Source organism: Anopheles maculipalpis, chromosome 3RL (genome assembly GCF_943734695.1).
Source record: "Anopheles maculipalpis chromosome 3RL, idAnoMacuDA_375_x, whole genome shotgun sequence".
NCBI classification, from domain to species: Eukaryota; Metazoa; Arthropoda; class Insecta; order Diptera; family Culicidae; genus Anopheles; species Anopheles maculipalpis.
In genome coordinates this window covers 77,655,456-77,678,035 of record NC_064872.1, presented here as the reverse complement: position 1 = coordinate 77,678,035, position 22,580 = coordinate 77,655,456, and the positions used below count along the sequence as shown (strand labels likewise).

The following is a 22,580-nucleotide window of genomic DNA, read 5'->3' as shown; positions in this document are numbered from 1 at the left end:
AATTTGGACACAACGTTCTGATGTGTTGCAAAAGTATCCGAAAACAACTTCCAACGAAAAACACATCTCTCTCTTCCGGTTTCTCCCTGAAGTGTTAAAACTTTGCTCAATTTTGCTTACCGCGCACTAACCCATCATGTAGTATCCTCGCATACGTTCGCATCCCCAAAAATCGATCATCTTCCGGCGTGATCTTCGTAGCAAAGTGCTTCCAAAGATTAATCGTCCCCCGGTCCGGAAAGAAAAAGTCACACCGGTCAATGGATTAAGCTCTCTGTGTGCGTGTGTGTGTGTGTCCTTTTTCATACCTCCCTTTCTCGTTCCGCCCGCTACTTTTCCTGCTACACACCCTCATCAAAGCCAGAGGTGCCAATTCATCGTGACGCAAAGCAACTCCAGCGACCTTAGGAACCGGTGGGTGTGAAAGAACGAGCTGAATGGGACGCCCAACAGCCAACCAAACCAACCAACCCTGCCAGGCGCAGGCGAAGAAGTCGACCGATAATTGAGTTCCGTCGGTGAACGATCAAACGGATTGCTTCTAGCTTTTCGTTTTTTTCTTCCCGAGTACAAAAAAAAAGCACCAAGAATCACCCTCGACCCGCGTATCACCCCACACGACCGTTCGATGCTGGGAGAGTTTCACCGGATATTTGAGAAGGTTTTTACAAAACTTTAATCCAAACAACAACTTTCGTAATTTTTTTTGTTATGTTCGTTTTCTTGCGATCGTGTTCGCCTAGTTCGCTGCCGTGTAGCTGCCGTTGTTGTGTGGTTCGTTCCTTGTACCGTCTGTTTTCTTCCACTTTTTCTTTCCGTATTCTTCGTATTTACACCTTTCCAACCTGCTTTAGTCGTCCCACGTTAGTGGTCCCTTCACTGTGCGCTGGATGTTGCCCATGACTAGCTCAACACTTTGAAAGTTGAGGTTAGGTTTTGTTGTTTTTATGCTTCTGCGTGCCATCTATCGTGACAGGTGGCCATATCCCACTCGCTGGCCGAGAATACTCCTTTTTGTTAGTCTTCAACAATTCATTTTTATGATTAGTTAAATATGCTTCTCTTCTATTAATTACAATTCCACAGCAATAGAATTGTAATTTCCCTTCTGGTCAACTTCATACTGAATCCTTTCTAATACCTAGTTGACTTATCACAAAAAAGAAGAACTAAGTTCGTTCGTTGTTGTTAACTAACCTGTTATCCTCCAATTTCCATAAGCTCTTATTGCAATTTTACCTCCCCCAACCCAATGCAAACAAAAATAAACGAGCTTAGCAACTTCAATTGCTTGCCAGATCCCGAAAAGCTCTCGGAAAGTTGGTTCGGCTAGATAACGGTTTCCCGCCCCCTCCAGCTAGCGCGACACAGCTCAGCAAGGCTTCATCCCTCGAATTGAATCAATTTCATCCATTTTCCCACTTTTAATTGGCTTGCTATCGTTTTGCCTACGCTTTCCCGGTTCTTCCACCCGTGCACAACCTTGGAGTGTTCCTAGTTTTCAGTTCAATGTTTGTTATGCTTTCCTTCCTGTTTCTGTTTTTCCACTCATGTTTCGTTTTGCATTGATTTTTGGTTCGGCTTGCAATCCCAAGCGGTGCAAGTGCTCCAAACCAATTCCGTTCGCTCTCTCACTCTCTCTTACTTTCTCCACACTTAATCCTTGTTGATTTTCTTCCGTTCGTTTATCACCAATTAATTTTTGATTGCTTTTTGCGTTTTTTTTTTTTTCGTCTGACTGTGGCTCAAATCTACTGAAACGCCGAAAAAAACTTCAACACTCAAAATCAAAAGTTCTGTTCTGTGACCAGGAAGCAATGTCGACTTGCCTTTTTGTGTTTATTCAATCTTTTTTGTCTAATCTATTTTAATCTGTTTAAGCATTTCTACCCTGGTGGTTTGCTGTGTTTCTTTCTCTTTCTCTCTATTTCGCTCTGTGTTTTTTGGGCAATAATTTCGGTAGATTTGTGCAACATTTATTCCCTATGATCTTGTTCTTGTTTAACCTTATTATCTACTTAACTCGCTTTTCTGTAGTAACATTATGTCGTTCGGCCTAATTAGTTAGATGGTGCAATGTGCTTTAGATATGAAAATTATTATTCCACATCTTATTTGATTGGTAGCAGCAGTAAAACGATGGAACAAACGTTACCGTGCCGTTTTTACGCTGCTGCCAACCATTTCGGATATGGCTGTATTGTGGCTCAATGTTTCGGCTTGGTTTGAAAAAATTACATCTAGCGTAGAGCAGAGAATCAAAATTATACTATTCAAAATTTCATCTAAAAGCTAGTGTTGTAAGAGTATTAATTTTTTTACCACTTACGTTTACAACATGCAAGACTTATTTCTTCCCAAACATTCCTTACACGCACACACTTCCTACACCCATAAGCGTCTAAGCGAATGATTCAATATTATTTCAACAACAGATAATCTTGCCCCTTTTTTATCTCTCAAAATTTACTCAACTCTTAACGCAACACAAAAACACAATTTTAATCATTAATCTGAACAATTGAGTTTTCTGCACCGTCCATAAAAAAACCTCGCCCGGCTGGAGGCGTTTGGTTATAAAAAAAAAAGCCATCAGACGGAAAATCCTTTACAAATCCTTGGCCAAACTAGAAGTTTCTCCGTACACCGGATGATGATTGTTTAGTTGTTTTTCAATTGCGACAAGGGGAAAAAATGCTAAGCCCGTACAAAAATACAACGAACGAGATGAAAAGCTGCTGCTACCGCTGGCAACAACAAAACCCAACAGCATCGGTGTTGATTGTAAAGTGTGAGGATTTATCGTAAAAGTTTTTCTCGCCCACACGCAGGATTCCAGATTCCAGGGATGAAACGACAGCTTGTGTTGATGTGGTAGCAGCAGCGGCAGCAGCTTTTTGGTTAAACTTTTCCTTACAGGCTTTACAACAATCGAACGGCGGGTTCGTTGTTCGTGAGGTTGGGATTGTGTTCCGTAATAGAACTAATATTAGTGCTTAAAAGATACAATGAACCGAAGAAAACTCTGTCCCTCGCGCGCTAAACAAAAAGGTTAACGAGAAACTGTTGTTACGAAAGCTCACCACTAAGATGAATTCCACCTGTTGTCCTGCTCAATTCGGGATCGCTGCTGCAAAAACACTCGACCAAAGAAAACAGACACTGCAAACGAACAATGCTTCGGTCGAGTGACACCTGAGGGAAATGTGCCCGGTGGACTATACGTCGCCCTATGATGGAGTGGATATTAAGATAGGAAACCCCGAACCTGGTCACTCATTCACACGCACAAATACCGCTTCCCAGGAAACGAACGCTTCCTTTTTGTATTCTTTGCGCGAGTACGTGCCTCCGTCACCATGTTTACACCCTCAAGTGTACTGCTTAGGGGCTAAGATTTGTGCCTTTCATCACACAAACAAACCCCTACGGCCAAGGCATCCCGAACAACAACCCGGTAAAAACAACACCACCCGTTCAGCAAACAATGGTGTTAGCCTTACACGGGCGTAGAATCCTTTTCGGTGTCCTGGTTGAGTTTGAAACAGAGGGTTGTTTTTTCCTTATCCTCTACCGTCGGTTGCTTTTTCGTTCAGAGCTCACCTCACACAACAACAATCCAGCAATCGCCGGCTGAGTGGGCAACCAGAACGCTTCGTTGGACACCACGTACACGCTCGCGCCAGCCGGTTCAATTTGATCAGATTTATATCGATCGGAGTAATGGTTGGGAGGGAAAGCGTAATGTGAAACGTATCTGTCGATACGTCAACGGTTAAGCTTGTTGGGAAAAAATAGACCAAAGAGAAGGAGAAAATGATGAAAAAAAAAATATAATTCAGATCCCAAATCAAGCCGTTTGGCACGGTGATGGATTTCACCATAGGAACACAGGACATGTACCCTGTGGCTGTATGTGTTTGAATGCGTTTGTGTGTGTGTGAAGGCTTACGTTGTGTAATGGCAACACTGGCACAAGAGGAAATCTTCTGCGGAAAATAAATCTTGACAAATCGAACCGTCGTCGGCTGGGCGCGTCTATGTTGACCCAAATGTTGTGTCCCGGTTGCCGTTGTCAGTCGAGCCGCCAGCCATGGATTCGGTTTTGATTGACGGTTCTATTTTGGAGCTTTTGGATTTGTTTTTGCTCTTTTTCTTACAAAGAGGACATCTTTCTGTCGATTAATCGATTAAAATATGAGTGGAATTATTCATGCTATTAATGACCGGCAAACGAGCTATAAATAAATTAAGATCTTCATTCCGGAATGTGAATTCTGTCTTAAACTTCGTTAAACGTAAAAAACGAAGAACAAAGGATGTCACATAAGTAAGTGAAAAGAAAAACACTCTCCAACAAAATGCGCCCAATATCCTTGCCGGGAAAACCCCGGAGAAATAAACATGAACCTGACAATCAATCAGTCCTTCCCCAATTGTTACAGCCCTCCTTTCTTTCCTAGTTTCTAGTTTGTTGCTATAACAAACAGATCGAAAATCCATCTTGCTCATCTTTCTGTTAGTTGTTTTGTTTCCCAAGGTTTATTTGTGTATCTCTCTTTGAGTCAAGAAAAGCATCCGGAATTGTGAGCCCCTTTTGTGTGTATTCCTTTTTGAATTTGTCATTTTATGTGACGTTGCTTGTTTTTTAAACTTTGCGAACAAGTTGAAAACAGGAAAAGGCAAAAAAGAATCATGAAAATATCTTCGACAGGATAATATGAAGTTTTGATGAAGGTTTTGTGTTTGTGTTTTTTTTTTTCAGATGTGTCAAAACACTTTTCCCAGCTGCATTTGAACGAAAACTTCCGGATACGATTATCCACGAGGAACAACATGTATATTTGTTTTGTCTTTTTCTACTGATGCTGGATGAACTTCATCACCAATAAATCTAATTTGTACAACAAGTTACGAAAAAGTATGACCAACAACCACTCACTTGCTTGTTGATTAAAGTTTGAAGACAATTTCTTAAAGATAAATCTTCTACCTGTGTCAAACTTAGAAACTACAAAGAAACACATTTTTGAACATTCCCAAACAGCTTTTGTTCGATCGATACATCTTCATAAAACTCTTTACTCCGGCAGTTTATCCACTTAGCCCACCCACCAGATAAGGGCAAACGCCCTCCGCTCACCATGACGTTGCAATCCATTTTCATCAAAAAACGAGAAACTGTTGCAAAACTTTTCCGTATTGCAACCTTCAGAAACATTTTATTTGCAACACACCGAATTATTTATTCAACCGTGTACCGTAGTGTTACGCTACACCGTTATGTCCAGGTAGAGCTCATAGGTCACGTGCCTTTGCACTGGTCCGATCATTTGACTTATCGATTTGTGCCGGAAGTGGCTGGAATGTTTCCTAACACGCGCTATCCCGATTTCGTCCCCTCTTCAATGATGGTCATTCGTTACGAAGGGGGCTGGAAAAATGCTTACGCATTCAACGCACGAACACCCAATAAATGTTCGACCAGCATCATCGTTTGGTTTGTTCAACGATCTGTTTTCTCGAATTTTGCTTCACGGTATATTTCTTTATTTCTTCTCATTTTTCTTCCATTTTTTCTTAGAAAAAGAGGAAAACACAAAACCCATTTCAATCTTCCGGCCGACTCCCACGAGAGTTTAGACGAACTCTCCAGCCAATAAGCCCAACAAACCATATTGTACGAGGTAGGGTGTGCTGTGGCTGAGTTTTCCGCAGCTTCGAGCAGGTCTCGAAGGCAAGGGAAAACGAAAAAGAAATGCCCAGTAAGATTCGAGTATACGTTTGTACGATACGTGATTATAACAAAAGCCAAAATAGGAAAATGACAATCGGAGACATGTTTCGCGAATAGCGGTACCTCAACTTTACCCTAATATAATTATTTAACTATAAAATTTTCACCCAAAATCTCACATTTCATTCGCTCGAATGAGCGAAGAAACCCCTTGAAAAGCGATGCTGATTTATGATGCCCACAATCCAATGACTGTCTGCCACCGAACCTTCGCCCATGAGGCCCAAACGCCAGCATAAATCAATGACACGGCGGTGTAACGATGGAAGAAGACTCTACCCATGCAGGGCAAGCACTTGAAGGAAAACCTTCACTAAAATGGCAGTTTGATGTAAACCGTAACCGTGGGATTGCGGTCGTACAAGGGCTATTCGTAAGCAAATGGGACAGCAAGTGGAAGACTTTCGCCATCAATCTTCCTTCCCGTCGGGCGTTCCGTGCGGCATCTCGGCGAAATGATCCTTTTCTGCTGTAAAGCGCGAAACGGGGTCACATCAAGTACACGTATCGTTTTTCATGAAGGGTATCCACTACAATCCAAACATACACCCGCACAAGTACATAGACACGAGTCTTGTGTGGGCACAGTCGACGGTGGGATATTTTTTTTATGGCTGTAGGTCGAAGAAAAGAATCTGCACGATGGTAGCGCTGGTAGAATTTAAACATTCTATTAAACGTTTCTTGCAATGCACAGCGATTGTTACACGTGATTAGGGTTTGCTTCTACGAGTTTTTTTTTTTTCTTGTGGGAAAGCACTTAGTGAAAGCCTTTCTTTATGAGCTGTTGAATGGGTGGTTTTTTAAAGAAAAGTTTTTCAACTACTCATGCCTTGAAACATTTCCATTAAAAAATATAAAATATGCTTCTTCGCTCAGGAAAAAGGATCCGGAAAAGATCTCTCCGGAAAAGATAGCCTTGTGCCTAAGTTTTCTATGGAATAAGCTGAAAATTTTGAGTTATTCCTCCGTTCGATCGCAGCTATGCCAAACTGTGTTAATTATACTAAAGACTAAACATACTTTAAAGTTGTATGTAAAATTGTCAGCTTTAAGTTTATTTAATCTTAAATTAATAAAAACATGAAAATAGTTGAGAATTTCTTTTAAAACATTCTAAAACATGTTAACATGTGATAAATCGAATACAAAATTTTATTATAATGTTTACAATCTTGAACCTTAAGCTATAAGTACAAAAGTTGAATCCTGTACTCATAAATATTACTATTTTTTTTACAAAAAATTCAACAATAAGAAACTTTAGTATTGAACCATGAAAATCTGTAAATCAAAACAAGTTGTTAAAACCCAAAAAAAAAAAATGCTGATTTACAAAGCACAATTTTTTATTTATATTTAATTTTGACAGTACAATACAACAAAGTACAATTACATGGTTTAACTTCGTAGTTTTCTTGATAAAAAACCAAGTATGTTAAGGTTTTAATTTTTGAATTAAATTACGTCTTAAAATATATATCAAAATTTCAATATTTAACTACCTATTTTGGGCACACGGACTGCTATAACGTATTATAGAGAGCAATTAAGCTATCGCAACTCCTTTAAATGAATTGTAACAAGAAAATGTAACAAGAAAATGAGCCGTAATATTGGAATAAAATTAAAATATTCTCTCATAACGTTCATTTAAAGCTTAGACACCTACTATCACTTTGTTGAAATCGTGCTTATCCCACTGATCAAATTCCACCCACCTAAAGAATAAAAATATAGATTCAAGCTAAGCTATAACGTTCAACAAAAACACCATCAACCTTATTTTAATATCTTAGCCTCCTCAACATCAAACAGCTCATTCATGCGAGCTTTTAATTGCTTTGCATTAAATTATAACTACGTTTTATGGCTTCCTTCCCGGTGCAAGCAAAATAACAATGGCTGTCCGAAAATCAGTAGCAAAAATATTTTGCACAAATTCACCAAAGCACATGCAGGAAATACAAAAGCAACGGATTCTACGCTAATATGGAATATGTACGTTGAACGCTCTCGGCAAGCTCGCTTCACTTGGTCGCGCAAATAAATTATTCGCTCATATCCGCCCAAAGTTGCTAGGAATTTGCTTAAATTAAAACTCACCCCACTGGGCGTATATGCAAGCGTGCCCAAAAAAGAAAAGCCGATGATCATACTCATGGCGCATAAAAATACTACAATAAAAAAAATCAAGCGAGAAGTGGGTGTAAGCTCGGAAACTAATAAAAATTCCTTGCACACCATTTCTGCTGTGCCTTTATTTTTTCAGTTGGCCACTCCCATAACTCATGCATTTGCACAGTGCAACAGAAGCCGTCAAGAAGTTCTGGAGTGAAACGAGCCTGCTTTTGCTTTGCTGTCTTCAGGTGACGGATCCGTATCTTATGTCTTAATTAGAATCGATTCGGAGAGCAAACAAGTTGGCAGCATCCAGACGAAGGGGTTTTTTCGAGCTTCTATTCTGTACCTCATGTCAGCTATTGTTTGGCTAAGGGAAAACTTTCTACCCTCGTCTGTATGCGTTGGTTACTTGCCGGAGCACAATCTCCCTCCATTACTTGTTCCAATTGGAAGCCTATTGCATCGTCAGCACGAATCGAATCGACCCAGTTGAGCAACAGTTGTAGTTCCGCTCAATAGTTACGAGCAGACTAACTTTCCCCGTCAGAATGGCTGTCATTTGCCCAGGAAATTCTCCCTTCTCGTGTGCAACTAGACACGAGCAAGTGGTACAGACAGCAACGAACCGTAATGTAAAACTTTCCTGAAGTTTTATCATACAATGGCTGAACGTATGTGACATGTCTGCAGTGAAGCGCATGTGTAATGTTTAATAATACGGTGACTCGTAAAAGACTGGTGCCACGAAGGCAAACAGTGATATGAATATTACTTTAATTAGAGCAACGGCAACACAAAGGGAACAATTCAAACTTTTTTACTCACGACACGTGATGAATCTCATTACACCTAACAGCGTAATGGTAGCAATTGGTCTGTTTGCAGCGGTGAAGTTAATGTTAAATTGTTTTAGTTTTGTTCGCGCAACTTCACGTCTGGGTACGTTACATAATGTTTGTGTAATTGAATAAATCGCAACAGTTGTTTTGCATAGCTATTCACTTTTACCTTAAATCTTACTCTAAGCTGTAATAATAAAATTCACTTGTACGACCGTAAACAATTAAAATTAACAAATCACTCCACACAACTCGAACTCCAACCTCAACCATTCAAAGCATTACATACATTGTGATTTTATTTTGATTTAAGTTGTTCGAAGTACATTTCTTGATCGTTTAATCAATACTTATTGTGATATAGAAATTCCCAGAAACATGCTCTTTTCCTATTTATTACGAACAAAATGACTCATTCCTTGTCTATCTTCCTTTCTCTCTACATACCTGAATACATGAATACATTCTCTTTAGGTGAGCTTGGGAATGTTGCTTTTAGAATCCGTACTATTACTCGGTGCGTCATCGTTGTGTCAGTTATAGCCACTTCCGTTCTTGTTTGCTGCACGGCTATATTGAACGAACGTTCTGCTCCTACTACATACGCTATACGATGTCGTGAACTTTCAGCGATACTGATTCCCTTTCGCGAATCTCTTCCAGACTGCCATCAACGATGACACAGTGAACTCTTTGCTGCGCTTGGTTGGAATGCAGCTGAACGGCACGGCCGGCACCGTCACAATGGCCGCCGCATCGGAACCGCCCGAGCCGCCACCACGCAATCCGGACAAAATCAACGCATCGCTCAAGCAGCTCGCTGAATCGGTAAGTATGCTTGATGGATATCTACCTACAACTCATACGTGATTATTTGTTACGAGATCGGAAAATACCCGCATTCCTTTCAATTTAAATTCAGGTTCGAATTAAATCAAACTTTAATCAACTTTAACTCAAGCCAACTAACAGCCACCACCACAAGGGGTTCTAGAGTACTACTTCCAAACATTTCTCTCCATCTAACAATCTCGTTATCATATCAATGTCCCCTTTTTTCGGGATGCTTCAGATTCACTGCCACTGCCACAGAACCACTAATTTCGCACAAAATCTCAATGTCGTTCATCCTGGGTCTTTCAGTCTGAGCACAGCAATAGACGACGAGAGCCTAACGACATTAGCATCATCTCCACCATCATCCGTCACGAACAACTTCATCATTGTCGGTGGTCGTTGTTGTCCCGGATGTTTGGTTGCCTCGTCGGCTGAATACCTTCGGGTTCTATCCTAACTGTCTGGTTCTAGACGCACATGATAGTATTGCCTTCCGAAACATGTCGGAATAAATCGTTCATCGATGTTTCTGTCTATATTTCAGAATTGCTCGCGGATGACCTAACGTTCATTAGTTGATGTAGTTAAGCTACGGGTTTGAACGGGTAGTTGTGATTCAATGCCAATGCGCTTTGAAAGCGAATTTCGATAGAGCCAAAGGGATGGTTTAGCAAAGAGGAGAAAATGCAATTACATTCATTACCGAAAGGGCAATTCCCGTTGAGGGGTTTCGAATGGCAAAGATACGACCTTCGATTTGTTTCACTCAATACTGACGATGTAGATTATCATTGTTAAATCACTATTAGTGAATGTTTCCAGAGAGTGTGTAAAAAAAATTTTATAGCCCAGATCCTGATGGAAAATTTAAAATTAAGAATTCAACAAACTGCCTGAGACTCTTCCAAACAACTGCTTTAAGGTTCAAAGTCTTAAAACAAGAACTAATGATTGAAATGTTTGTTGAAGTCAGGATAACAATAAACAAATATTTATTACTACCTGATAGTAGTTTAGTTTTCAATTCCCAAACCCAGCTCTCTTAAGTTTACACCATAAATGTAAATCAACGTATCCAAATACGTTTCAATCAAATGAATTTTCCAAACAAATTCATCCGCAAAATCCCGGGCCATTACCGGCGCACGTTGACACATCAGCGGCCACGCTATCCCAAACAGCCGTCCCAAGCAAACACGACCTTTACATCGATCGGCACGATCGAAATGATCCTATAACATCAAACGATTTAATTTACAGCCCATTGTTGTCCGGACGTTCGTGGGACTTCCACCTCGATCGGAAGAATCCTCCGAAATTCACAGCCAACGAGCAATTAATGCTAATTTGGAACGTTTATTTGTTGCGTCGCTTATCGCACGCATCAAACCTAAAGACCATCCAATCGGTGCTTCTCTTATCCCAGCCAAACCATTTTCCGGAATGTACAGTGGAATGATTGGCCAACGAGCATCCCCAACCACCGCCACGACCACTGCCATGAGTCTGAGATTTATCCAATCGCGCGAACTGCTGTCGACGGGCACATTAACCTAGAAAAACAAGACCAAACACTGCGCTGCAAATAGCAAAGTGCTCTGCCCTACACAGGGAAAAGCCAACGCCATCGGTTGGTGCGCTGCTTCAGCTTGGTGGAAAATTGTCATCAACGAAAATGGACCTCCGGGAGCTTCCACCGGGTTTCTCCGCCCTCGTACCCGGGCCCACTTCACTAACACATTTTGCAAACCCGATATCGATGCTTTGCTCATTATCCGATTCTCCGAGATTTTAGCCGAGTGTCCTTACGGAAGCATTGAGCTTGAGCTTTTCGTGCTTTCGTCGCCGCATGCCGTGGAATGGCTTGTCCCGTTGTTCCCGAGTAGTACAATATCCACAGCCAACTAACTTCAATTGATAAAATTTACATATAAATTAAACTGCTGTCACAGTCAGCCGCTATCCTGTCCGGACGGGCTATTATTTGTGCCAGCGATGCAGCCCAACGTTGCACCCTTGTTGCTGCACCGGTGCCCGAACAGTGAAGATGCTTTGAAAGGCAGGAAATTGTTTTCCCGTGGTTTGTTTTTTTGTGCGCTCTTCTCGTGTGGCTGATTTGATTGACGATAACGACGAGACTAGGGTAGGAATGCATTGGCATTGTTGGTCGTTGGGCGATTGTGACCTCGAACACTTTTGCAGCAAAAGCATCCTTTAATTTGTTCGTCTAGTTGCGTATTTACTCATTTGCACCTAGCTTTGTATGTACTGGCAGCTCGTTTATATTGGGGATTGTTAGTGCTTGTTCTCTATTCGTAACGCAAATACAACAAAATTGCATCTGAAGTGTGGAGGATAATTTAAAAAAGATTTTGTAAATTAATTTATCATCAAATTAAGTAAAAGTCTGCATAACAGAACACCAAAAAATTCTAAAATGAATGCGACATATCGGCCAACCATCTAGAGAGGCGAATGTAGTTTTAAAAACTCAAACCCTCTATAAATAAACGGGAAAAGGCCAACCATCTAACTATGAATAGAACTGACCATAGCATAAAATTAAGAAAAATGTTCCGTTACATAAATTCGCCCCATTTCTATGCTTCTACCGCTTCACAGAAAACACGTTCACTGGATACAGCCGATAAAACCGGAGCACCGAGCACGACCAGCAATGGTGGCCGTCCATTCCGACCGATCCTATCACTGGACAATGCCAAACCGACCAAACCATTCGAAATACCCGAACGTGGTACGCCCACATCCGCACCGGCCACTTCTTTCGGAAGTACGCCCGGAATCGGTACGGACCACCAGTCCTCAGCGGCGGCTCCCGAGCCCGGTACCAGCGCTAGCGGCAACAATTCCAACATCACGCCCAGCGGACAACGACAATCGAACCCACAGCCACTGTCCAGCTCATCGTCTTCCTCCGGCGAAGCGATGGCAGCGACAGCAAACGGAACTGCTGGCGAACCGGGTGGCCCAAATCCTTCGTCCTCCGGTAGTAGTGGTAGCACACAGGACAAGGCCAACCTCGGCCAGCAGCAAAAGCAAAGCAGTCCAATACTCACCGGCGATGGCGATAATCTCTTCAAGAACGGTGTTAGCGATCTAGGTACGTTGATGGTAAATTATGTTTCCAGCCAAACTATCTTTGCCAATAATCGTTTCTTCCCTGTTCGGTTTGCTTTTTGTTTCGTTCTCTCGAATCGATCAGAATCACCACAAACGACCAAAATACGACTGGAAAACGAGCGATTGTCGGCGGAGATTACGCGGTTGAAAAAACTGCTAGAAAACTCACCCGATGGTGCGGTCGGTGGAATTGATCTGCTTTCGCAAAGCAACAGTTTCGACGTGCACTCGGCCGAGGATAGCAGCAACCGGATGGAGAAGCTCGAGAATGAGCTACGAATATCGAAGGAGCTGATTCAGAGTAAGACCTTTAATTTGATTGCTCTTGCAAATATGACTCTTGAGTTGAGAAATATGTCGTTCCTTTCATCTCATCAGGTTTAAAGCTCGAACGGAAGAAACTTCGCGCCGATAAAAACGATCTGCTTTCCCAAGTGAAACAGCTCTGCTCCTCGCTGCAGGAGAAGGAACAGGAGCTGCGCAACTTTATCCGCAACTACGAGCAGCGAATACGTGAGTCCGAATCCAACTCTGCCAAACAAAACACGGAACGAGAGCGAGAAAGATGGTCCCTGTTAAAGCACGCCCGGGACGAAGCCGAACGATCAATTGCGCTGGCCGCACAGCTTAATGCACGGGACATGCAGCTGCAGCGGACGCAGGAACAGCTACAGGAAGCCCGCCGTCAACTGTCGGGCTGTATGTCGGACCAGGAGAGTCTGGTTTCGGCGGCCCCGCTAACACCACCCTCGGGACTGATGGCGCATAATGCGGCAGCACCGGCTACTACACCTGGTGTTGGGTATAGCAACATCAGTGGGACACCCGGCGACCGTGGTTCTTGCAGTGCCGATTCGGGTGTGAGAGGTAGGTTTCTTACCGTTTGTGGACTTAGGATGGAGGGGAGGAGGGGGGGGGGGGTAGGATGGGTCGTAGACGATTGTTGCCTTACCAAAACTAGACTTTGTTACAGGGAGTAGCGATCGGGAGAGTGCAGCCGGTGATCTGAATCTAAGCGATGGTCCATGCGAGAATGGACCTTGTATACAGGTGGATTCTGATAGTGTGTCACTAGTCTCCAGTCATCATAATGTGTACCAATGTAAGCTAACAAAGGCCCACAACTACGTTTGAATACTATTTTATAAAAAAAAACTTTTTCTCATGAAACTTTTTTCCAGATGGAACGCCCAAAGAGCGAAGTCCTACCCTATCGCCACTGAACGCGGGAGCCTACTCGAGGTCTGTAGATAGTGCAGCCCTGTCTAGGTAGCTTAAGACAAAGCAAGATGTCTAATTTCCTATCCCAGCAACACTAATACTCTACCCGTTAGCTCTTACAGATCCGTGGAACAGTTAGGCTCGCCCGTGGACAATGAAAACCAAACGTTCGCCCGAAGACTGCAGCAGCAACAATCAGCGGGAGCCGTGTCTGCTACCGGGAAAGCGCAAAACACGGGCCTAACGGGCCGTACCGGTCGGGGTGGAACGTGGGGCAGTATATCGCGCGTGTTTGCCCGCAGCCGTAACCGCAACAAGAATGCCCCGATCGACACCGAAGCGACAGACTTCCAGTGGAGTCCGCTGACCGAGGAAGGTTATGCGGAAAAGTTACGACTACTGCGGGAAGCTTCCTCCATGCCAATGGAACGCTGGAGAGCTTCGCAAGTGCTCGCCTGGCTGGAGGTAGCGCTCGGCATGCCACAGTACAGTGGCCGCTGTGCGGAGAACGTAAAGAGCGGTAAGGTACTGCTTGAACTGAGCGATGCGGAGCTGGAAACCGGCCTCGGAACGTCACACCCAATGCACAGGAAAAAGCTTCGGCTTGCCATCGAGGAACAGCGCCGGCCGGAGCTAGTGCGCTACCCCACTATCGGACAGTTGGGCCACACGTAAGTAGACATCCGTCGTTCGCGGCGATGTGGCATACCGGACGGAAACTATTTGACGCCATCTTTCTTTCCACTGGCGGGGCATCTGCAGCTGGGTAGCGTCGGAATGGTTGCCAGACATTGGATTGCCACAGTATGCGGAATCGTTCATGCACTCGCTCGTGGATGCCCGCATGCTGGACACGCTGTCAAAGAAGGAGCTGGAGAAATATCTGGGCGTTACGAGGAAGTTCCATCAGGCGAGCATAGTGCACGGTGAGTAGGGAATCCCGCACGACCACGGTCACAAGGTGAGATGATGTGTTTTTTTCTCCCCTCCAAACTCTCCAGGCATTCATGTACTGCGCATCATGAAGTACGACCGGCAAGCGATTGCAATGCGGCGCCTACAGTCGGAAAACGTAGACACCGATCCGATCGTGTGGACCAATCAACGCTTCATCCGCTGGGCACGCTCGATTGATTTGGGCGAGTATGCGGATAATTTGAAAGGTATGTATCCAACACAGTACGGGTGCGATGATTGTAGGTTTCAAATGATCTATTTCCTTTAAGCAAAGGTGTACGAACTCTACACATGCATCCCACGTGATGTAAAAACTCAATTTCCGTTTAAAGCGACCAGAATTCTTTTCAATTATTGTTTGCTATCAAATCATCTTCTCCATCTCCAACAGACAGTGGCGTTCATGGGGGACTGGTTGTGCTGGAGCCTTCCTTCTCCGGTGACACGATGGCAACAGCTCTTGGTATACCGCCGTCGAAAAATATCATCCGCCGCCATCTAGCGACTGAATTTGAGGCTCTCATTCTGCCGGCAAGGTAAGCGCTCACCAACCCTGCCGGACATTTCCGGGCACACACGTTTCCTAGCCTCTTGTTGCTCCTCAATCGCGCATTGAAGATTGAAGACTTCGAAACCCTGTTCATAGTCACGTTTCCTGTTCATGTTCATTTTCGTTCATCCCGTTTTTCATCGCTCACCACCCAAAACTAGAAAAAAGAAACCATTACTCACAAAATTCTCGCTTCCATTCTGTCCTCTCATACTGAGACCGTTTCCATCTTTGATGTCGTTGTGCCAGTTTTTTTTTTTGTTTTTCTCGGAAAACCCCAACATTTTCGTCTTATCTCAAATGTTTCTCTCTTCTTCTCTTTCCCATTTTCTTCCCACTCGTGTATCGTAATAACATTAAATTTAAAAAAAAATACCCAAACACGTACACATTCTAACACATACTACTCACTCACTCACAACTTTTCGTTCCCTGCTTTAAAAACAATGTTTTTTTCCGGGTGCTTGTGGTACTACTTTGGGGGCAAAAACTGGACGTAAACCGCATCCCATCGAACCCAATACATCGGTCCGGTCTGTTAAAATTTTATAAAACCCGATTCACACTTTGTCTGGACATTTTTCGGGCCTTATGGTGTCGGGATTGGGATGATACATTCCAACCTAATCCCGGCTGCTCTCATATCACCGTGCCAACGTGCATCTATAGGTACGTGATCTTCTGCCAAATGGAAGAATATCCCATGGACAATTCGCGAGCATCTTCCACACTGCACAAAGGCTCGATTAGATAAATTACTACGTATCGTACAAAACAGGCCGGCCACACGCCGGGAATGTTAGCGAAATGACTTGGCCCCGGCCTCGGGATAGGTTGTTGCGACGAGTAAAAACGACGCACAACGTTATTAGTGAAAGTATCGCGACCGACACGCGACCAGTTTTCATCTTCCTACCGCCCCCTTGTCACACTCATTGTGAGTGAGAGAACAAGCCCCTTAGTCAGCTTGCATCAGAGTAACGCGAGAGCTAACTTAGAAGGACCCCTGCTAGAACAATAATAATCATTAGTGTCGCCGTTCGCTTCCATCTCCAAGGCCCTGCTCCACTTGCTACCGCCATGGGAGCGTGGCGTGTGAGATCGGAGCTTGGGAAAACTTTGCGATCACACGCAGAGAAAGAAAAACTGTGTCTATAGCTGTCTTTATGTGCGTTAGTTGGGCAAATACACACACACTCACAAAGTAAAACAAAAGGCTATATTTGTAAGATGTGTATGCGTGTCCGCCTGGCATTGCAGTGAAAGGCTTTAAAATATCTACTGTAAGCGTTCCTTCGTTTGTTTGTTAATTTTTTTCACCCAACTCATCGTGCTTCTCGGGCACTCTCGTTCTCGGATAGAAGCGATGTGTTTTAAAGCCACTGTCAGTGGCATGTTTTCTTGTTGTTTTGTTTGGTTCTAGCTAAGGGAAATAAGGGCGGATTATTTTATAAACCCGACAAGCTTTTGACCCAAAATTAGGCTAGTGAATATGCGAAGGCGAGAATCGAATAATAGTCAAAACGCGATACGCGGTTATACAAAACAAAGAAGTATTTAATTAAAAAAGGAAACCAAACAAACGCCAAATAAAGAAATTATTCACACGAACGAACGAGCACATACAGATGCAGCAAACATACAAAACGCACACCTATGTTGTGTAAGTACGAACGTTTTCTATGTAATAAAATTTAAACAAACAAAACCAAACTATATCCCATACCAACCGTAAAGCTCATAAAGCTTGCTACGTCGAGTAAGAAACAACAATAATCCAACGGATGTCAATGTTGCCGATTCAAAAAAAAATCAAAATGATACCAGCACCATTAAATAAGCCTATCGTTTTATTTTTAAAGTAAAACAAATCTGTAAGTTTTCAAGTACCGGAAGCAGATGGAACTGAACCAGTTAAAGACCACAGTAACGACCACACCAACACACAACGGGATTTGTGGGTTTAAATTACATGGCTGCATAACACTTCGTGTCGTGTATAGATTCATTTTTATTTCTGAAGAATTTTTCTTTGGTGGTTCCAACATTTTTTAATGTCTGCAGACCCCTTTGCCAGACGTTTTGGAGTAGATTTTAAAAAGGTTGTATTAAGATATGAAAATGAAGGTACAGGATGTTCTGTTAAGTTCATTTAGAATGTACAGGTGCCGGTCTTCACACGACCGGATCATGGTTCAAACACCAACTGGACCGTTTTCGCGATTTAAGGTCTGACTTTCCAACTACGTAATATGAATAAGTCTAGTAACCCCTTCGATGGCTGCCAGCGTGACCTAGTAGTTCGTAGAGCCAAGAAGAGATGTTTAGCCCAAAATAATCCTTGTGCATTTTCTAAGCAACCGATACGATGGATAATTATTTCTACGGCTGCAGCTAACACAGTTTAAGAACAATTTTTACGAATACAGCATTGGAATCGATCTAAAGATTTTTAAGTTATAGCTCCATTGATAGGGCATCCCAGTGGTGCTTGCGACAGCAGCACCGATCTTCACACGACAGTACTCCACTATATGACAACCCGACTAAATAAAAAATTTCTTCAAACTCAAATCTTCTTCAACTTCTACTTCTTGAAGCTCTAGTAGTTACTCTGTAAACCTACTGCTATGGTTCCATAATAAGAGACAGCTCAGTCTCATCAGTTTCTCTTTGTTATTAATTTTTAATTTAAAGAAAATCGTAGGGACAAATCTAGCTGTTGTTTTCATCGTATGTCTTGAAGGACAAAATAGTAATCGCAACAAAGTACAGCTGTACCAAAGACCTTGACTATGATTTTAGTAATTGCACCTCACTGCTGCCTTTACTTGAGCAAGAAAAGGAGCTCTAAGCAGCAGCTCTAAGCACAAAAAATGTTGCCCCAAAAGCATTTCCTTGGACTTTTGTATATGCCAAGTCTTACCAGTTCTAACTTCTAATAAATATGTACAAATCCGTTACAATCTTTGTCATTTTTAGTATTAAAAAATTGTCATTTAATAAAGCAGTTTTTACGAACAAGTCAAGCACAATATAGGAAAATCTATTTTGGAAAATTGGACAACTCTTTTTGGGACCTTGTAGAGAAAAAAGCAAGATTTCAGGAATAAAAATGAATCTTGCACTTGCAAAAGTGTTAATAATCCCACTCTAATCATAACTCACACTAGACACCTTCAACTGGAACCAATTAAAGGCATCAAACAGACACAAAAAAACGAGAAAATCAAAAACTCTAAATCAAAACCGTTCGCAAAATAGGATTTTGCAACCATCCAAACTCAAAACAACCACTCTACCACTGTGCACCCCAGATTCTTTTTAAACTTAGTCGAAATAGTTACAGAAGCGCCGAAATCAAAACCCAACAAAAGGCTAAAGGCTGTTAACGAAGAACGGAATTATTTATGCGAACGGGAAGGGACGGCAGGAAAAAGAAAACCTTGGAGAAAAAAACCCTTTCAGCAGTCAGCGCTGGCCAGCTAAAAGACAAAAACGAAGAAGTAAAACATACAAACAAGATGAGATTGAGATAATAAAGTATTAGTTTCTTTTCTGTACGGTGCGATACGCTCGTTTCAAAGTTATTTTTGGACAGCGAGTTGGTGTTTCTTATCTTTTTTTATTCTTTCCACCCTCAACCTGTGTGAGGGGATGAGTTTTCCTCCCCGAAGAAATGTTTCCATCCCGTCCAGGTGCGACAGGTTCGTTCGATTGGTGTTCCAATTCCATTGGTGTTTCGATGTCGTTCGTTTTAACTGTTTAGCTGCACTGATATGATTTATGTCCTGTGCTTGTATCTTTTTGTGTATGTGTGCTTTTTATGGTGCTTTTTTCACTGTGTTTTACAAGAGCTCTTATTTTTGTCCGATTCACTTCTCATTGGCAATATATTTTTAGTCTCTGTTCTTTCATTAATCTTTTAGAAATTAAATGTTACAATTTACAAAAATATTTCGTAAAATTGCGAAACACAACTTCCAAACTTATACACATTGTAGTACAGTTTTGAAGCGCGGTTCAAGAAAGTTTGCTGAATCTTGTTTGCTTTCCTTTCCTACCCCAACGAATCATGGGCACTCGGTGAAGTTGGATGCCACTTCTGATATTAAGCGAGCAACGAACTGTAAAACCCACTAAAGGCATTACGGGTCACTTGGAAGCAATGGCAAACGGTTGTGAATCGAAACACCTGCCCAGGCACACGGCTCGCCTAAGCCGGGAGGCTTTTAGTTTTCCTGCTTCCGGCTAAAATGTCTCCCCCCAAAAAGGGCCCCACGGATGCTGTTGAACCAGACCGGGATGAACATTTTCGTCAAGGTGTGGCAATGAATGACGACGATGGCACTGTCACAGCTAACCAGCATCGTCGTCTGTCAGCTGGTAATTGCTTTACCCGCCCGTCAGCTCTTCATTTTGATGGGCACGGGTGTCCCACGGTCCCAACCAATGTGTTTGTGTGCTTGCTGCGCAGGTGTTGATGGGACGGTTTGTCCATTTACCTGGCAGCGGTGGGCTTTGCAGTATGGAACCTGCCAAGGTGTATGTGAGGAATAAAGAGATAATATGAAGCATTTTCTCCCTTTAGGACTGATATACAGCGCCTTAGCAGGTTGGACGTACAGTGTGGCACCCGTGTAAGCAGCGCTTAGTGCCGCAATGTGACAGATAGTGGGAAAACCCGTTTTTTCTTTCCCTCTAGTAATGCCATTTGAATGGTGTAATGGACGGTTGTTATAAATTTAATACCAACGCACCAGCAGACCCGTTTTTGCTTCAGTAATTAATGAGCGTGCCCGGTGAATGGCACCAGATTCTAGGATCTTTTTTCTGACTCTTATCCCTCATGCTGACATCACACTTTTGGAATGAAATCAACGAAAGCAACTAACAGTTGCTATTACTAGTGAAATGGTACCTGGTAGTGGAACGCAAACATAGTTTCAAACTACACAGAAGCATCACAGCCATGATGATGAGAAATAACGAGAAACAACCCTTAACCCCTTTTAAGACCGATAACGATATCTGCTGCTTATGCTTTTCGTCCCACTCTGTAACTCGCGCGTCTCTGAAGAGCTGTTGCTGAGCATTAAAAATACAACAGACGTCCGTTTTGGACGTAAACATGCTACTTTGTACACGTGCCTTCATCACAGGAAGCAACGTAACATTGTGCAACATTTGGCTTGCCAGCAGTTAACTGGTTGTACCGATTAAAAAAAAAACGAAGCCCAACAAAAAAGCAGCAAACAACCCTTCGGAAAAATTATGCCCGTGTCGTTTCACTGATGGCCGATGATAATTAATCAGGGTGGGTTTATGGAACCATTCAATAATGTTTTGCGGCACATTCTCACGTGTGTTCCCGGAGGCACGTTGCATATTTGATGCATGATTGACACGCTAGCGATTGCTATCGAACGGTGTCGGAGGGAAAATTAATTTTTTCTACCAAGCGCCACTGTGTGGCTGTGGTGCATTTTTCATTAATCTCCGAGTTTAACGTAATTGAACGGTTATCGGTTTGTGGTCGTTCATTTTTTCAAACCCGGGCAGTTCAAGCTGTTGTGCGTCGGGTTTGTACGAGATGTTTGTCATAAACAATTTATTATTTGGGATCATTTCTTTGTGTTTCGAAGGATCGAAGGATTTTGGTTAATGAATAGTGCGATTTATACTATATCATATAAGAGATGACAAAATCATGGATAAAAAAAAACTATAAAAATCTTTTCCTCAGGAACGATATACTTCTTCAGCTAGTTATTTTTTTTTAATCGTTATCTTTATTAAACGTTTAAGTGCCAACATTCAAAGAAATATTGAATAAAAGACAAATGTTGATTCTTAAAATTTCATCAAATTTCAAACTTTTTGGTATGAATTTACCCTGTTTCGGTTGAGCTTTTTTACGTTGACCGAAATGTTTGTCAAAAAGTGGCTAAAATTTACATTATCAAATCATTATAGACCCCATAATTATTAATGGAGACGCCCAGTACTTCATCAAAGTATTCAACGAATGCTGGTTAATGTGCACCTATTGGCACACAAACTGCATTATAGAGTGCAAAAAAAGGATACGTTTCATTGTACATAATTTTCAACATAACATTACCATAACCATTTCCAAAGTCCATCTTACTTAAAACCCGTTTAACGGTGCCAGTTCTGTCAGCTGCAAAAATTCCACAAACTCAAAAATGCAATCTTTCCAACCGAAACGGTTTCCTGATTCGAATCATGTAATAAAACCGACAGTCAAATCGTACGGAGGCTACGACTGTCAATGGCGAGCCTGTCTACGAGTTTGATGAAAATCACCATCTCTATTGCATTATTCAACCGGTCGTTGCTACACGGGCGGGCCGACAGACTGGTATTTCTGCATGTGACGTGGTGTGATAGGATGGAAAAACCTCCATTCTCCATCGACGAAAACACACCTGTTCAACAGCCCTTCATTTGCTTCTAACATTCATAATAAAATCAACGGGAGGCATATTGCACATGTCTGAAGGTTGGATTGTAAAGTGCATACAACATAATATCAACCTTTGTGCACACTAAATTGCACTGTGATTATATTCCAAACTACGGCACGTTCGGCACTACAGCTTACGGAAAATTAATTCATGTCCCATTCATAAAATTACACACGCCAAACTCATCCTTTATGTAAGCGGTCACTTTTCGATCCGTCCCTAGAGTAACCGGGAGGCGGGTCAAGCAAACGGTTTGGTATTTTTCATTTCCACCGAACGGACAAACGTACGATAATTGCGCCACCACGTCCATCCCAAGGACCTTCAACCGGTTTTAGAATTCTTTTCGCCCAGTACGGTCCTACGGTTCACCTTTTGTTGATGTGCATATTTTTCATATCGTAGTTATTGACTGGGGCTCGAGTTCCAACGCCTGCCTTACACCTCTCGCCGAAGCAAACTTCCATCAAACCGGATATGGTCCGTCGAGGTTGATTAGTTCGTTTATTATTAGCTCATTAAATTCGTTCACTGCACATGAAAATTGCCATTTTCGATTGCTTTTTCCCTGACTCGGCTGGGTCCAGCATCCCCTGGGTCCAGCATCCGGATGCTGCCATCTT

The 22,580-nt window shown here is 42.5% G+C and overlaps 1 protein-coding gene across 4 annotated transcripts in view; it reads left to right on the top strand.

Moving 5' to 3' along the window:
- The first annotated feature begins 616 nt into the window (after positions 1-616).
- The window catches only part of LOC126561501 (kazrin), a 49,211-nt gene continuing 27,247 nt past the window's right edge, over positions 617-22,580 (top strand). For 2 of the 4 annotated variants that reach the window (XM_050217682.1, XM_050217683.1), the window contains exons 1-11: positions 617-661; positions 9,424-9,588; positions 12,220-12,718; positions 12,821-13,039; positions 13,117-13,605; positions 13,700-13,840; positions 13,920-14,007; positions 14,073-14,630; positions 14,722-14,885; positions 14,961-15,122; positions 15,308-15,452. In XM_050217682.1, the coding sequence (XP_050073639.1) occupies positions 629-661; positions 9,424-9,588; positions 12,220-12,718; positions 12,821-13,039; positions 13,117-13,605; positions 13,700-13,840; positions 13,920-14,007; positions 14,073-14,630; positions 14,722-14,885; positions 14,961-15,122; positions 15,308-15,452 (2,663 nt within the window). In that variant the 5' untranslated portion in view covers positions 617-628. Of the gene's footprint in view, positions 662-9,423; positions 9,589-12,219; positions 12,719-12,820; positions 13,040-13,116; positions 13,606-13,699; positions 13,841-13,919; positions 14,008-14,072; positions 14,631-14,721; positions 14,886-14,960; positions 15,123-15,307; positions 15,453-16,135; positions 16,229-22,580 lie in introns of those variants that run through there. The other 2 variants (XM_050217685.1, XM_050217684.1) reach the window with 2 other exon arrangements.